The sequence below is a fragment of the Phallusia mammillata genome, chromosome 5, assembly GCF_965637545.1.
Source record: "Phallusia mammillata chromosome 5, kaPhaMamm4.hap1.1, whole genome shotgun sequence".
Classification (NCBI taxonomy): Eukaryota; Metazoa; Chordata; class Ascidiacea; order Phlebobranchia; family Ascidiidae; genus Phallusia; species Phallusia mammillata.
The window spans coordinates 3,450,731-3,467,857 of NC_137256.1; the positions used below are offsets into that span (position 1 = coordinate 3,450,731).

General features: G+C 40.8%; 1 protein-coding gene across 1 annotated transcript; it reads left to right on the forward strand.

Moving 5' to 3' along the window:
- Positions 1 to 9,220: 9,220 nt before the first annotated feature.
- LOC145227658 (uncharacterized) lies at positions 9,221 to 17,079 on the forward strand. Its single transcript, XM_080092544.1, has 12 exons — positions 9,221 to 9,438; positions 9,547 to 9,645; positions 9,722 to 10,831; positions 11,039 to 11,166; positions 11,287 to 11,443; positions 11,732 to 12,377; positions 12,478 to 12,593; positions 12,702 to 12,871; positions 13,164 to 13,279; positions 13,354 to 13,508; positions 13,740 to 14,205; positions 16,326 to 17,079. Exons 1-11 carry the CDS (start codon positions 9,333 to 9,335, stop codon positions 14,177 to 14,179), a joined length of 3,243 nt encoding a protein of 1,080 aa, XP_079948670.1. The 5' UTR covers positions 9,221 to 9,332; the 3' UTR covers positions 14,180 to 14,205; positions 16,326 to 17,079.
- Positions 17,080 to 17,127: the final 48 nt, after the last annotated feature.

Here is a 17,127-nt window from a genome sequence, read left to right on the forward strand (position 1 = left end):
GAAGTGTTGTCAAAATTTTCGAAAACATTTGTAATGGCTAGTTTTCATATCGTTTGCTTTGGTTAAAATTGTATTTAGGAACATTTCGCCGAAACCACAAACAACTTCAGGTGTGTCGACTTTTCCTCAAATTTTGACGTCATAAAGAAAAAAAAGTATCGAAACAGGGAAAATCCAAAAATAGAAATCATGTAGGCCTGATACAAATAATGAACAAATATATTTATTACTGTCAAAGACAGTATTTCTCAAACCGATGGCCGTGGCAAAGTAGTGTGCCGTGAGTGAGTCTGCCGCGAAATATTCCCTGATGTTTTAGGACTTCATCTAGAAATTTTTGTGTGCATGACAACGTTTTGAAACGTATAGTTGTTCGTAATGAAAAGCATCCTTACTCACCACACTGAAGTTTAAAAGTTCTGGGGGCTCGATTACAGTTCATTCTCTCACAAGCCAAAACTTTAATTTGACAAAACTTTGCAAATGGATTGGTGGTGTTGGGGTTGGCATTATGAGGTTTTAATTAGTGATGCACCGAATCGGCTAAACCAGCGGTTCCCAAACTGGGGTCCGCGGACCAAATGGGGTCCGTACAGCAGTTTTAGAGGGTTCGCAAGCAGAATTAGTCTTTAAAGCATGGGTGTGTAACATTTTTCGCCGGTGGGCCATATAACCAATTTCGGACATCAAGCGAGGGCCATACAATTTTATTCATGTGTACGATAAATTTGAAATTCTTCCAAAGCAACAATAAGTTACATGCTTTCACAACAAATTAATTGTTTATTAGACAAAGGGAATTAATACGTCACATTCGGTTTAGTACTTGAAAACTGGTTGGAAAACGCTGGTTTAGCTCATACTATAGTTATGTATAGTATAGTAACTTTGGAGATTTACCAAAAACTAGTGAAAAATTCTGCTGAATTCTCAGAACAATTGCATTTTTCTCTGAATCAGTGTGTTGGTGAGGGCCACATTAAATAGCTAGGCGGGCCGCCTGTTGCACACCCCTGCTTTAGTTTCAAGGGTACGCAATGTTTCTCAAGTGTAATGCTTGCTTTATATTGGTCTTTAGTTAGCGAATGTTTTCAACATTATACCTGTACTGTTATGCTATGCTAAAAAAAAATATTAAAAAGTTATGAAATATATTAGGCTTTAGCGAAATACCGAAACCGACTGTCTGTTGTACACGACATGAGAGTTGCGCAATTCTAAACCAAAACCAAACATTGATGAGTAATTTGCAGCAAAACCAGTGCACCCATCTCATTTAACGTCTACCGTATTTGATAGTTTTTTTTCTTTTTCTTTCATTGGTGTGGTTTTTGTATTTTTCCTAGAGCATTCTTTGGTTTTTATAGGGCCGCGACATAACAAAATAATTGCAAAGGGTCCACCAGGCAAAGTTTTTTGAAAAGTTTGGGAACCGCTGGGCTAAACAAAGTTTCGCCCGACACCGAATGTTTGGCAGTTGTTGTCGAATACATTAATCTAGTCTGTTCTTTACACAACTTGTAAGCTATGCTTTCGACAAAATCACATGAGCGGTTTGCCTCGGCCGTCGGTGCTTGCCTACGAATGAATTACTGATCGTTTGTGTGGAATGGACAAAACATTATTATTTGTAAAATGATTCTCGTTGACGCGATGTTTGTAGCGTGCGACTCAGCATTTCGATTGAGTCGTCTCAATTTGTTCGACAAACCTGTCGAATAATCGGTTTTCGGTCCGTCGGTGCATGACTAGTTCTTAATATTTCGACATAGTTGCGTTTTATGAAATACATTTTTTTCGTGTAATATTCATAAAGAAGGTACACAATTTGTCTCATTTTTTCATTGCTACTTATTGTCCAGCTAAAAGATAACAAACGGTGAATAACATACGTTGCAGGCCAGTGGTTCTAATTTTTTTCATAGTTAATGCTAAATGTATATATCACAAAAGCTTGATTTGACAGACAGAAGTTAGCATGCCAAATTACGTAGCCTGTGGTATTAAATCTTTTGTTTTTCTTTTTTATGTTGTAAAACTTTCAGGTTCAGTCGTCACTATGTTTTTTGCTGCACCCTTCCTTCCGTCGCCGACAACTCTCCAACAGGGTTTCTTTTGGTGGTTTCTTTTCCTGTTGAACCCCACCCTCCCCCGCCAGTCTTGATGTCCCAATGCGCCAACCTCACCCTCTGATGTGAGTCCCTGCCACATAACGCTATTAGTAACGGTGTAGCTGCAGCGCGTTTATCATCGTTCCACCAATTGTGCTCTTACCTTTGTCGCACTTTATAACGTCCCGACGTTGCGCAGCTATTTCCGGCTTGGTGAATATTTTAGCGCAATTGTGCGGCTACGATTTGTATCACCGGCGAAATAAACTCAACTCAAATTGTGCAATATTCCAAGCTCTTGGGGATCCCACCAAAGTTTTTTTGCCGTCCCCAGAAGGACAGCTAAACCCAGATTGGTAACTGCTAGTATTACCAATGCATTTTTGTCCATAATGTTATTTGGTCGGCCCCATACACATATTCCTAATGAGGCCTCCACAGGAATTAGAAATCAACGACTTGCCAGACTTTCCGGCGGTGTTTTAACACGGAGTGGCGCCAATCACATCTGCAAGGCCCTATCCAGTTTCGCTTTACTTCGCTGCCAGTCGCCGTTTGTACACGGGACAGGGGAGTAATCTTTTTCATTGCGGGTTAAAACCGGCTGCAACGAACCGTCGAACCTCAACGCAATGTTGCTGCTTTCCCACGAGGTCCGATGCCCTCACGTGGGAGAGTGAATTCCTCTCCGAGTTATTTGACTTGTATCGATGCTCACTAGAGATATCGTTCAGTTAACACTTGGCCAATTGAGCTAACCTGATGGTCAAAGGATTTGACCTCTAGGTGTGATCTTTAGCAGCGATAAACAATAGCTCAGATACTGAAAACGTGCCGTTGCCAGCGACGCGTGTTAAACTATGGAAAAAACGTATGAAAGTTTTTTAACTATTGTTTGTATCCTAAAGTTGACACGGCATTCTGCTTCACTTCAGTGAATTTTAGATCGGCCCGCCGCACGAGACAGTTTAGTATGTAGCGGCCGAAACACAATTACACACTGTTCTTTTTTTTATATATATTGACTTTTTTGCGTAATTTTAGCTACATGAATTGACACCATGTCATTTAACAATATCTTGATTTAACCAAACTGACACAGCATGCGAGGGATTTGAACAGAACACTTTCGAATCTCGAGGGGGCGCTGTTTCCTCGCACTTGCGCAATTTTGCTGATGGAAGTAAACAGCGGTTTCCTTTGAGAATTAAAAAACATTGGAACCCGAATCTTGTGCGACCGCAATATTTTTTTCATTGACTTCCCTAAGGGGCAAACATTCGATAAGATTGACCAATAATAACTTTCGAATTTAGCGCAATGACGCACGCTTACCTCCCAAGTGTTCCGCTCTAACACAAGTCACTTGCCGAAAGTGCAAACTCCATTGACCCTTTGTAGTGTTTTTGTGGGGCGGAAAAACAAATGATGTGCCAACTGTCTTACGCAATGAGCCCACTTATTTAAAAGGTGTTTTTTACATAACGAACATAACAGGATGAGAGCATGTTGGATGTTTGTTCAAAAGCAGGCATGCAATTCAACTTCGATCGGAAAATTTTGCAAGAAGACAGCGATTTTTATTTTGGGTAAAATATTGTAAAACTTGATACGGCAAGGATTTACAGAAATAAGTTCTTGATTCATCGAAACGTTTTTTGCAAACTGATCAGTATTATTTGTCCACTTTAACTAAGCTACTTACTGTCCTGCTGAACAAATGTTTTGTTAACACGCGCTGCGGGATAGTTGCCGCGAAGGCCAAGAAAAAGACATTCCATTGGCCCTAAGGCGTTTATCACTTATCAAATAGATTACTGGAGGGTCGCGTTGGGAGCGAATCTATTTGTTTAGACGAGCACGCCTTCTTCTCTTTGAAGTTGTTGCTGGCTTAGAGAAATTTCAAAGTCAGCGGGTTGGCCTCGGTCCCTCGACCGGCCACTTAGTCCAACTGCTCATGAACAGAGGGGACAACCTTCGTTTATTGCAGGCTCGTGTATATTTAATTCTAGAGTCCAGGTAATAAAAAATATTGTTAGGCAAACATATGTGAGATACGAGACACAGCTTGATTGCGTTCGCAGAGTAGATTCGTGCCGCGATTTTGAATGGCAAGAACGAAGTTGTTTTCTCCTCACTTAAAATTTTATTTTTTTATCATAAGAATGAGTTTTCTGTGACGATGACCTGTTTGCCTGTCTGTGAATCATTGTTTTGTGCGTAAATTTTCGTTCCGGGGGCTACAGTGATAGAGCAACAGTGCAACACCAAGAGATTACATCGCCAAAGCTTTTTGTTACGTTCACGTCGGTTTGTCAGGTTAATACAAGTTCCGTAATTAGGTTGGAGACCGTGCACTTCAGCTTCTTAGCAGCTGAATTGCCTGCAACTAGTAATTATATGTGGACCGAACGTCTCATTAACTTACTGGTTCGGCGTAAATGCTCTCTACCGGTTTAACAGTTCGCTATCATGTAATTGTATGTCAGGCCCTTTTCCGTAACTGAAAGATCGACGAACTCGGGTATGTTTGATTTGCTGCTGTTTGGACATGGTTCTGCTGGGCTGTTGTCGGTTTATGTGCCCTTGTTTAACAAGACAGGAGTCACGGGGTACAGGAAACTCGTGTTATCCTGTACTGTACACGAATATACTTGACTTGTTTCAATATTACCATGACCGAAATAGTAAATACGTTGGACACTTAGCTTTGTATGACTCTGAACGTGAACATTGTGGCATTGACACAAGTGGATGGAATGTTAGTAACAGGTTCAGGTGGAAACAATTCGTGTATACTTTAAAGTTTGTGGCAAGTTGGCCATCCTTTGCACAAATTAGTTGTAAAGGGAACTCACGGGACAGGCAGAAATATCAGACAGTATGAGGAAGTCGGCTCAGGTTCACAGCCCGAAACGTTCCACAGTTGATGAAGCGCGTCGTGGAACGTTTGTCGATACGGGCTAGTCGTTATTGCACCACCGCAGGTTAACGACAAGCATGCATCCCTTATCGCTAGTTATCGCATGCCCAAACCGTGAGATTTTGGCAGAAACTGGAATTTAATCGACGGCTTTAGGATGTAAAGTGAAACGGTACGTTAAATACAGGCATTGCGCCATTGTTGCAGTTGTTTTTGTGTATTAGTGGAAAGTCATGTCGTGATGTGTTATATTTAGTTTGAACGGTATAAACTTGACTGTAAGTTAAATTTGGAGTTTGATACCTCGTAAGACAACCTTTACGTAAAGTCACTGAAGTAATTTTGATAATAATCACTTTTATGCAGCCAACAGCCAAATGTTTGCATGTCAAAATAAAAACCGAAATGTGCAATAAGTCATTGCCGGCTTTGTAGGTTTCTAACGCTTAGTGGCGATTGGCGAATCGTTGAACGATGATGATGTCAAGTACGCGTTGGCCTTGTGTGGGCGAATGACACATATGACGTCATCTCATCCAAGCGTTGTCGTTGACAAAAGAGGCGCGCGTCAAATCAAGAACAAGCAACAGATTTTGCCCAACTTCTGTGTTGTTGTACCTGTAATTATGGGGTTTCCGGCTGCTGTAACTTTGACGCGTTTTGTCTTTTTGTTGTCAAACATTGGGTTGAATAGGCGCGGGTAGAATGTAACGTTTGTGATGGAAAGTGAAACTGTAGGTGCTTCTGATTGTGGTTAGGATTTGCTTACAAATGATTCTAAGGCAAAACAATTGTGTCATATGGTTGTTTATTTATATTTCGCCGTAAAATTTTATTTTCCACAAGGCCAATAATGGTTTATTTTTTGTGTCAGAGATAGTTTTTCGTTTTGTTGTCGTTTGCCATCTGCCGTGATCCCCAAAGGAAATGTGGGTTGAATTTGAATGGACGTTGGATTTCGGCGACTAGCGAATTGGCAGATTCCGTGGATTAATTATTTATATCTGTCGGTTTAATTTTTCTGCGCCACAGCGTCAATGATTAGAAACCAGATGCTTTTATACTTGAAACAGAAGGTTTGTGTACTAACAGGGGGGCGAAGGTTCGGCAGATAACAAATACGATTGCAGTCGGGTGAGGAACTGCGTTAGAGACAGAAGGGTAGCATTTGTAACAAAGATTACAGAGTTAAATACACGATGATCGAGATAAAGGAGATTGAGAAAAGCAACTTTTGTTGTCTGAATACGCATCATATTTACTTTTGGCAGTGGCAAACTAACCTTTCTCTTTGAAGAGCACCGATCGGCACAGTACATTCATTTGCCTATAACATGTCAGTGGCAAATGTTGGCAACTGCTCTAACAAGGCCGTCAACCCTTCGGGCAAAGATGCGATCGATAGGTTCGTGGTCGTTCGGTAGTCTCTATCCCACCCCTAGGTTACAGGCAATCCGTTGATCCGCCGTCAGTGTTATAGTTTCCATAATTTTCTGCTGCGCGGGCGCCGAACTTCTGATAATAACGGTAATAAGGACAGAGGGCTCGTGGTTGGCACGTTGAAACACGAACCGCGTGTCAAGAGCAGCTTTAACCCTAAACACCGTCCGCTTCATTTTGAGCTACACAGTAATTTTCCACACCTTGCAACAATATACGTATTGAGTGCATTTGAAACGGCTAGGAACCTAAGATCGAATGCGTTTCACTTACAATTAACTGTAAGTATAATTACATGTTTTCACGACCACATTTTGTCATTCGGCATAAACAAAACTTTGTCTTTACCGTTGATATTAAATCAGGTGCAAATTAGGTGTAAATCGTTTTCTTGACTAAAACTATTCAATCGCTTGTCAATTTTGAAACAAAACATTATCATGTGGTTCATTGATAATATCACAGGGTTAATCTTTAACGGGTGACGTCATACCGATCCCGCATAACACAACATACATTGCGTTATGCCAACGGCAAAGCGCGCCCAATGGCACCCGGTAATTTTCCTCTCTGCCGTGGATGTCCAAATTTAAAACAGCTACACACAGCTCCAATGACGTGTATTTCGCTCGCGGTGAGAAACTTGTTCACACACAAAAGCATTAAGAGCCTCTTTGGTCAGACCCGAGCGGAACTCATGTAAATGATCGACGGTTGCGCTTAGGTTATGGCGCCATGAAGTTAACAACAAAAAGAGATTAAAGCCTTGGTGATTATATATGTATGTCAACCGCAATTGCAACTGTCAAGTTAACCTACTAGTACTACTACAGAACTGCCAATTCGCGCCTTGTTGCAGATAGGTAGGTCTGTATATGAGTAGCCTAGACCCTAGATCACTAGACCATTGTTGATGTTCGAATTTATAACAGTTAACAATAGGTTTAGAAACCACATGTGGCGTATAAGGAGTAAGAACCAACCAAATGCTTGAGTTAGTCGATTTGAGCACACTGTTTTTTTGGTTAAGTTTGAATGGATAGTAGGATACATAGCCTACGTTCTAAGTAAGGTATTTTGTTCCGCTGACAGGGTGTTCGCCGAAGTAGCATGTCAGCGATCATAGGTCGTAGCTGTTGACTGACTTTTCAACTTTATTACCTCGAACGACCTAGTCTGTGACACTTTACTTAAATTATGACACTGTCATAAAATGACAAAGATCAGGATGGCAAGATCGCAGTTGTGAGGGTTCAAAGATTGACTTTTTCAGGTTAAGCAAAAGTAGAAACATTTCTTTTGGGTTTGTACTCTACTGTGACAACAATTAGCTTTATTTGACAGAAAATCTGTAATTCGTATTTTTCTAAAAACGAAATCGCTTCCTCTAAATTGGATACACTTGACTGTGCTTTTTAATTCGGTATTAGCAATACGAGTGTGGTTTAGTCGTCAACAAATCCGATTGTGATGTTTACGCTAAGGACGACCTAATTGGCCTAGTTTTAGAGAAGGAAGGTCGACTCTGCTTCTTATGCCAATCAGATCAGCTACAATCTTCCAATTTTATGTCCAATTAACTTCTGCCTGTTAAATTGATTTTCGTTTCCCCAGCGCATTTAAAATTGTGACAACAGATTGTTTTATTCGGTGGTCATCGACATGTGCTAACTTTAGTAAACCGAAAAAGGTCAAGGTTTCAAAATTTTAAATCAAAATTGAAATCAATAGCTGGTTGACTTTTTACCCAGCCAAAAACTCTGTGCCGAGGAGAAATGCACTTTTTCCAGGGTCCAAGTATCATATGTAGACTAAGCCAAGTTACCACATACAACATTCGGTAGTGTCACTATGTTGATGTTTTCACATAAATTTGAATTGTCGCGTCAAATCATCCACTAACAACAGAGTGGCGTTAGCTTCGCGTCGGCCTTTGTTTTGTAACTAAAACCAAAACTTGGATCACAAAGCCAAAATTCCTAGCGGTGCTTATGAATGAACAAACATAACGTGAGATCTGGCTGTAATTTGAAGCGAACAGATTCGAAAAAGCAACTGCAGGTGAATAGCTCCAATCTGCACTGATCCTGGCGTATAAGCCACAGCAGAGCAGCGAGCACGGTCAGATAAATTGCTCTTTACACAGAGCTTTAGGTATGCCTTGGTTGCTTAAACTGTTTTTGTCTGTGAAGGGGTAAAGGTAAATAGTCGATTTGGAAGTAGACCTACTTTTGCGTGTTAACCGAGCATAAGTTAGGTCTGGACATTATTGTTTTTTGGACAAAAGTCCTTTGACGCTGTGTCTGTTTCGGTTTAGCCATTTTTTCGATCGATATTGTCATAAAGTGTTCGAAATGATACTCCCGATCAGCTGTATCTGAGCAAGTGGCGCGACAATGGGCCGCTGATTAAAACGCTTTTGTTTCCAGTGTGTTGAAGCACTTCCAGTGTTGCCGTTCCGCGCGGGCAACTCGAGCACCACGGTGTTCTTTCCTCGATGACACAGACCTAGTTCATTCGGCCGTTTACTTGGAGGGTTAGGTTGACTGTTTTTCGCACTTGTGTGCCAAGATTAATCGTTTGGGTTATACAAGCTCATGACTTGTTTGCCTAGAGCGCAGTGTCTTTCTCATTTCTGTTTATGTAAACAGACAATTTACACCAGTCTTTAGAAGAATGGACGTGCTTAGCCCTTGTATACAAGTTATCTTAAAAAAATGTATTGTGCATAACGTATTTAATTCCAAGTTTTATTGTCTGTTTTAGACTTTGCTGATTGTTAGTGTTCAGTTTACACCAAATACATGTAGTGGTTTTGTGTTGCTGTTTGTTTTACACAAATAATCATAAGGTTTAAGATGACGGCTGTGGAATGTACACCAAACATCAGCTATGGAAAAACACCAACTCGCATGATGAATCGAAGTTCGGATTATTCCCGTGGAAACGTCATTCACAAACAAAGTATGTTTTTATGTTTGTGTTACACTTTGTGGTTGCCTTTTTGTTTTAATTTGCGACTATTCTTGCGTGTGTATCAAATTATCTCATGTCAACATTGTGTTATTACAGACCCCGAAAGTAGAAGAAAAACAGCAGCTGAGCGACTTGAGGCAGACAAGCTAAAATATGTTAAAAGCTCAAAAGCAAGACAACGAAGGTTTACATTAGGTATGATTTGTAAATGACTATTCCATGAAACTTAACACATGAACAACAAAACATTACAATGTAATTCTTATCACAGAGTTACATAGCACATCACCTCACAATGACAGTACTGGAACACATTCAATGGGGACTGCCTCTACAGGGTCACCTATCAATATGGATGAAGATGATGTCAGTGATTATACTGGATGTGATGTTACTAATGACATATCGAAGGATAGCATCCATAGGTCACATAGCAATGGGACATTTTACAGTGGTATTCATGCAGTTCACAAGACAGTGGTCCGGTCTTCAACAGACAATGACTTTTCCAATAGACTGAAAGTTTTATCTACTCCTACTCAAAGTCCTAAAGTTAGTGTATCCAGTCATGCTGGTGGAACTGTGGACAATCAGGCAAGGAACAAACCAAACAGTCGCAAAGATTTGTCTCAGGGGCAATTCCAAGAACCTGTGCCTAGTTCTTCACCAAAAGATAGTCGGCGGGGCAAATCATTGTCCAACTACTTAAACAAGGCAAAAGAGGGTATAAAAGCAGTCACTTCAACAATTGCTGGAGCAACATCCAATGAAGAAACTGATTCTAGGTCGAGACAATCACGATCAGCCACTTCTAGCAAGTCGAGCAAAGTACGCTCTGCTAGTGTTGGTGCCAGTGTATACAGAACCAGGGAACATGCACCAAATCGAGGTACAGATCCACAAAAACTGAATGTCAACAAAACTGTATCTGACAACCCTGTTATGAGCCCAAGGTCCCAGTTAAAACATGCCAGACAAAATCTGAAAAAGGTAAACAGCATGCCAAAATACAGCACAAAAAATTTCACAACAAAGACTGCTGTTCAAGACGAGAATCGGACTACTTTTTTGTCACCATCTGCCAGACCAAAGTCAAACACATTTACTGTTATACCAAATCAAACAAAATCTGAAAGAGAAAAAGACTTGAATCGACACTCTGACAATGTTCAAGATTCTAAACAAAACACTTCTTATGAAAAGCCAACGCCATCAAACAAACCAGCACATTTAAAAACACGACCTTTGTCTGTGATAGAGAACAGGGATACTCGCAACAGTTTGGTATACAATATCCATAGCTCAGTAAAATCAGATTACGAAGGACGAGGAGTTGTACGAAGAAGAAGTTCATCAACTAAAGATGAAGATCAAGATGAAGGTGATTTTTGATGTACTAAAATATTTTGGAGTGAAAAGATTTAAAATATAGTTGAGCTATTAACTTTTAACAAATACATCATAGTGTTTTGGAATCGTTAACCAGAGGTTGTTTAATAAAAGTTTTAATTTAGGTATTTTGTTCTAAAGATGCATGTTATATATACCTGGTGAAACTCAGTTATGTTTTTACCACTCTTTAAAATAGGCAATGATGTGGATCTGTCATCACCTACCCAAAAGCGAACAGGCATTCGTAGAGTTTCCTCCCAGCGTTTTAAACGACGTTCATGGGACCTTGCTCACACAATGGATACAAGTTTGCAACTTGCAATGGTTAGTTTAGTGCCATTTACAGCTACAAAGTCAATCATTAACATGGGCCAATTTAGTATAGTTGTGACTAGTCACTTAAGTTTGACAAAGAATTGATATGTTTGTACTGGCTGTTTGTAGGACAAGCAGAATGCTCCCACTTCATTAACTCCAGATCCTGATATGGTTTTGGCTTCACCCTTCAGCAACCTGCCAAAACAGAGAAAGTCATGGAGCAGAGTGCCTCCAACTACTGATAACAGAAGGTTACAAAGCAGCAGAACCTCTTATCATGAAGGTAGAGTATGATGTGATGTCAGAACTACCAAACAATATTTAAATTGTAAAGTTTAAGATGTGTTTTCTGGAATGAAATATTTGGCTCGCCAATAGACTACCGAATCAATGATAACGGTGAAAATTAGAAAAATACTGTTTTTTTTTGTTTTAATACCACTTGACTGTTTAATTTTTTGGTAACTTGATGATGGTAGTCAGGGAAAATATATATTCTTTCAGCTTTAATATGAGCTAATTATGATTAAAATCAGTACATAGTTGTCTAAAACTGATTTGCTTTCAATAGAAATGAACAAACCTGGTGCACGAAAAAGCATTACTGAAGCATTGGAGGAAATATTCAATCCCCTTGAGCAAGATGAAGGTATTACCCTGAACAATACGTCTCCTGATGCCACCGCTGAGGCAAATACGTTGGTTGGACAAGAAACAAACAATACCTCACATACTGAAAACTCAGTAGCTGACAACATCAATAACTTGCTACGAGGAGCTGATGCAATTGGAGAAATGGAATATGAAAATTTGTCACGATCTAAAACACCAGAAAGTTCTCGATCCAAGACACCGACTGGCGATCAAAATATGGATTGTTTTGGTGGAAATGATGTTGACATTGGTTTAGGAAACGTGAAATACTACACAACATCATCATCTCATGCAAGGTCAAAGAGCTCTGCAAATTCCTCACCAGACTCGTTGCACCGAAGGCACAGTAGCTACAGGGAGGATGGTCACAAAATCCATGACCACAAATACTCAGAATCAAGGCAATGGACTAATTACACTGAAAATCAGGGCACAGCATCACAGCCGTTAAACAGAATTGATTTAGCCCCTGCAGCTGATCACCAAACTGCAGGTGGGAGTTCAAGTTCACCAATGTTGGCACCAAGGTCCCGACGAGAAGTTGCACCTGATTGTGGCATGAGGTCAGTTTTGAAACGAAACTTTTTTTATCTTGCCACATGAAAAGCAAATCTGTACAGTTCAAGGGCAGATTAATGTAACCAAAATTTATCTATTTTGCAGAAGCAATACGAACTCTCTCAGTCGAAATGGTCCGAGCACAGATGAGCACGTCAACACCATGCGGTCACAAAACACGACAAGTTCAGCCTCAGCGGATGTCACCAAGCCATTTACTGGTAGGTTTTTATTTTTTTGTAACATTTACCAAAGGCACTAAAAAAACATTTTTTTACACCAATATACTGGCTCTGATTTTTTTGCTCAGAACATTTTTTTTATTTTAGCACTGACAGCAAATGACTTGAAACCCCGAAGAGCTAAACATGGCTATGTCAATCCTGTGGCCCCACTGAAGCCAACACTTCCTTATGCAATGCAACCTCCATCATCCAGAGGCAATAGCAAGCGACATACTAATGCCCCTGTATCCCCCACTATATCACCACACAAACAGGTAAAATAAGATTGGAAAAATGTTACTATGTTAGTTTAAACTAGTGAGTTTTAACAAGCGTTAAGAGATGGAAAACAATTGACCTGATTTGTCTTTATTGCTTCTAAATGTTATGCATATATGCTAGTAGCAAACTGTTAGCAGGTTTGTAGACAATAAATTTATGATGGCCTAGTTTTGCAGGACAAGTTTGTTAGAAAAAAGTTGGTTTTGATAAGGTTAACTGTTAAATATATCTGTTAAAAACATTAAAAATAGAAGCAAGTTAATGATTTTGCATTCGTTTACGCAGCAAGCAAGGATGACACCTCCACACAGTTCCAGGTCAACCTCATCAACTCCTTACTCTTCCCTTAAGAGGACTCCAACATCTTCAAGGAGTTCATCATTGAAAAGAAATAGACAGAGGTTTAAATTAAAATCTATTTTCTTTTTCTTGAAAAATGGGCCCCAGTATTTCATGTTCCTTTCTTTTGTTTTAGATCAAAGTCCGATGTGAGTTTGGTTCAAACAGAATTAGATAAGTTCTTTTCCACCATGGGCATGGGTGAATACATTATGTCCCCCCTCCCCAACTCAACGGACACTCTGTTTACCACTGCTCATGTCAGCAGTGAATCTGACTTCTCCTTTGCAGGTAAGCGTTTTATGTTACTGCTACAAAGCATTTATCAAGATAGATGGAAAGTTTAGTTCAATTGATTAACACTACCGCTTGGTCACATAAGGCATCAATGTTCATTGTGGGTTTTATGCACTAGTGATAACATGGGCTATATTGGGCAACAAACAACACCATTTGTTTGGCCAAACTGAGTTACATCAATTTTTTGGCGCTTCTATTCAGCAAAACCTAATTTTTTTGCAGGCGCTTCGGCGTACGTACGCGACGGCCCTGACGAGACTGTGCCAATGGATATCGACCCGATGACAGCCAGCTTATCACAAGTACCAGCAGTCAGCATCATCGAAAAGAACGCACGTATAATGCGATGGCTAGTAGCGTGCAAGAAGAGCAACCCAGTGGTGCAGTCATCCAGTAACAACCCACCAAGGTCTCCTCGTATGCCTGTTTCGGTTCCCCACAAAGACAGTATAATGTCCTCCAGCCATCGCAAAAACTCTTCACCAAATCTGCCTTCCCGGCACGCAGTACGAACTTACGGCGTGGAGCCTACCCATCACAAGGTACATACCCGTACTCAGCATGGCATGAATGCAAGGCACCACACACCTCACCAGCCATGGACCACATCACCTCCACCCATTCCACCTAGAGTTGGACTGCCCAAAGAGTCTGATGTGTAAGGAATGCGCCTGCAAAGTATGCATTGGTAAGCTTTGCTTCACTTGCTTTTGTTTTACATCTTAAACTAAGCTTGCGGCTTCTGCGATCGCATGTATGGGCTCAAACTGGCAATACTCGATGTATGCCATCATGACATTTCATTACCAATCCGAATCTAATGCAAAAAAGACTGTCAAATCCGAAAAAATGTACTTTTCCCATGAAAACTTGCTGGTATAAATTTTTTTAAGCAAGTCGAAAAATAGGAACCCCAGTCTCTAGCGAGATCAGCATTTCAATTTTAACAGTCGTGTTTATTGTTTTGATCTTGTTGTCTATGTAGCAACTTTTGTACTTATCAGTCCGCCATAGCTCTCCCCAATTAGTGGTCTGCCAGACGCGGCGGTTTTAAATCGTAGCTTCCGATCACAAAAGTCGGTGTGTACAATCGTCGCTGGTTTGTTTTGACAATCAGTGAAGGTGCAAAGAAACCCAAACCGGTTCGCTAGCCCGACGCGCACAAAGACAAGTGATGAGCCCCCATTGATGCATTGCCCAGTTAGGACTCGTCCGGAATTTAAAATATTTTCCTGTAACAATCGAAGCATGTATAGCTCAGGGCAACTACTCGAGTCGGGCTGTTAACAGCTAACCCATGTCGCAGCGGGTTTCCTGTGAGATAAGACCACGGCATTTTTACACAGCGTTATTTGGTTGTTAGTTGTCACTGCAAATTTTTCAACGACCTGCAGTTCAGATGTGTGCTACTTAAACGCATGGTGTGTGGTACTTAAATAAAAGGGGGACCATGCATGTTTGATAGTACTTTTTAAAACCCTAATCCAAAAGTGGTTTAAAGTGATTGCAGTAAAGAAACTTCTAGAATAATTTTAGACAGACAACCTTTGGCCTTATGCAGCTGGTGACGCGTTGCGGTTTCCGAATTTCCTTTTAACTTTTCACGTTTAAATGTCGATCTTGCCGTTCGCATTTCGTTGTTTAGCCTATCAACACAGTGTGCATTGGTGCATACGGCCAACTTAGCCATTAGCGCTCCCAATCGCATGGATTCGGCGCACACCCAAACGCCAATTTCCTCAATAAGCTTTTGTTCCGCGTCTGTCATGTGGAAAAGTACAAACTTTGTGCCCGACTGACAAACAAGGCGGGTGTTAACGTGCTTGTATAATGTTCACATTTTCGCCCCACTACTGTTTAAGCAGAACCGTCTGTTTTATTTAAAAAAAACATTTTTGCGCAAGTGTAACACCCACATAAAACTGAATCGCGTTGCTTTGCCGAAGGCTATAATACTTCAAATGCAGAGTCCAAGGGAGGTCTTCAATCATCATGTTATGTTTCCGAGACACGGTGCTCATTTTTAAGCACCCACGGCAGATGTGTGATCTCCCACTAAACCGCTAATGCATCCGACTCTGTCAAAACGAAACATAAACTCGTTGTCAAGGCTTGGTTACGGGCAAGACGCATATCAGTTTACACAATGCGCGGATGCCTTGAGCCTTGTCATGTGTGTCAAAACATTCAGCGTTTTGTAAAACTGGCCACAAAAGCGCAGGGGGAAAGTCGGTTGCTCGAGAAATTAAGACGTGCCTTCAATGCACGGTAGTGGGCAGCAGCATGCCGCAGACGCTTTGCGCATGGCTGAAATCGTGATCCTGCAGCTAGCCATATAAGGCGTGAAGTTATGCCTGACACAACGCACACAGGGATTGCTTCTCAACAAGCCGTGACCACTAAAGAGACGCTTGCGATTTTAATTTGAACTTGTTACAAAAAAAGGCCGAATAACTTTTAAATATATCGTCACTCAGGTAGGCAAAACCACAACACAAAGTCTAACCCTCACTGATAAAAGTTTGTGTTTTCCGTTCCTTTGTTGTACATCTGTCAGTGTGTTGGATTACCTCAGTGGTATCTGGTTGCGTAAGCTACATCACGCTTGAAGTCACAAGGCCTTATATCCCTTCCAGTCAGGAAACAAGTCTAAACCATGTCGAAATATCAGCCAGTCAAAATTTAGCATTGCGTGAAACAGCAGCAAAAACGGAAAAGCGCTTGATCTCCAATGACGTTAATTGACCAGAGTGACGTAGGCTAATGACGCCAGCGCCCAAGTAACGCACCCTTTTGTGTTCTGTCCAGGTGATAGAGCCTCCAAACGATGTTGCACATGCAGAGATCTACCTCCGCCAGATGGCGCTGTGACCGTCGCTCAATGCTGCTTCTGGTGTCCAATCGTATCTTTTCTTGTGCGATACCTTCCAAACTGAACGCTGTGCAAATGTTGCGCACATGCATTCTTGTTATAATTACTTACCAGTCGTAGGTGTCTAAACTGTTCGTTACGCGTTTTGAAAATCAACACACCGAAAATATCCCGCCAGGTGATTTTCTTGTTCCATGTTTTTATGGCGGTTGAAGGCGCAATTCCACTTTTTCTAGAGTGTGCTGCCTGTTTCATAACCACATACAGTATTATACATGTATCTTGTTGTTAGTGTTGTAAGGTGGCCACAATTCGTTTGTCCGCGGTTTTCGACGATTTCTTCCTGTGAAAGTTTTACGTTTTTGTGTCATTCGCCAAAGCCACATGCAAGTGCATCTGTGCAAATATCGTTTTTATACATTTTCAACCCCCTTTTTCCGCTCAAATCAAGTTCTCCAAATTAATAATGCTGCTAGTTAAACAATCCAATCAAATAAACCCATAAGCGTAGCGTCTTGCAGTTTGATGAGTCCTAGTCGGTTTCACTTGGTATCTGTTTTACGTATCGCCTCTTGTGCGCCATCATGTGGTGCAAATCATCTTAGTTTTTCGCCTACATTTCTTTTTTCGTTTGTTTCACGCTTTCGGCTTTCGAGCAAACTACAATAAAACCTACTTTCGATATCGCAATGTTCTAAATCTAATAAAACAGCGGGTTAACTTGGAAAGCAAGAGCAA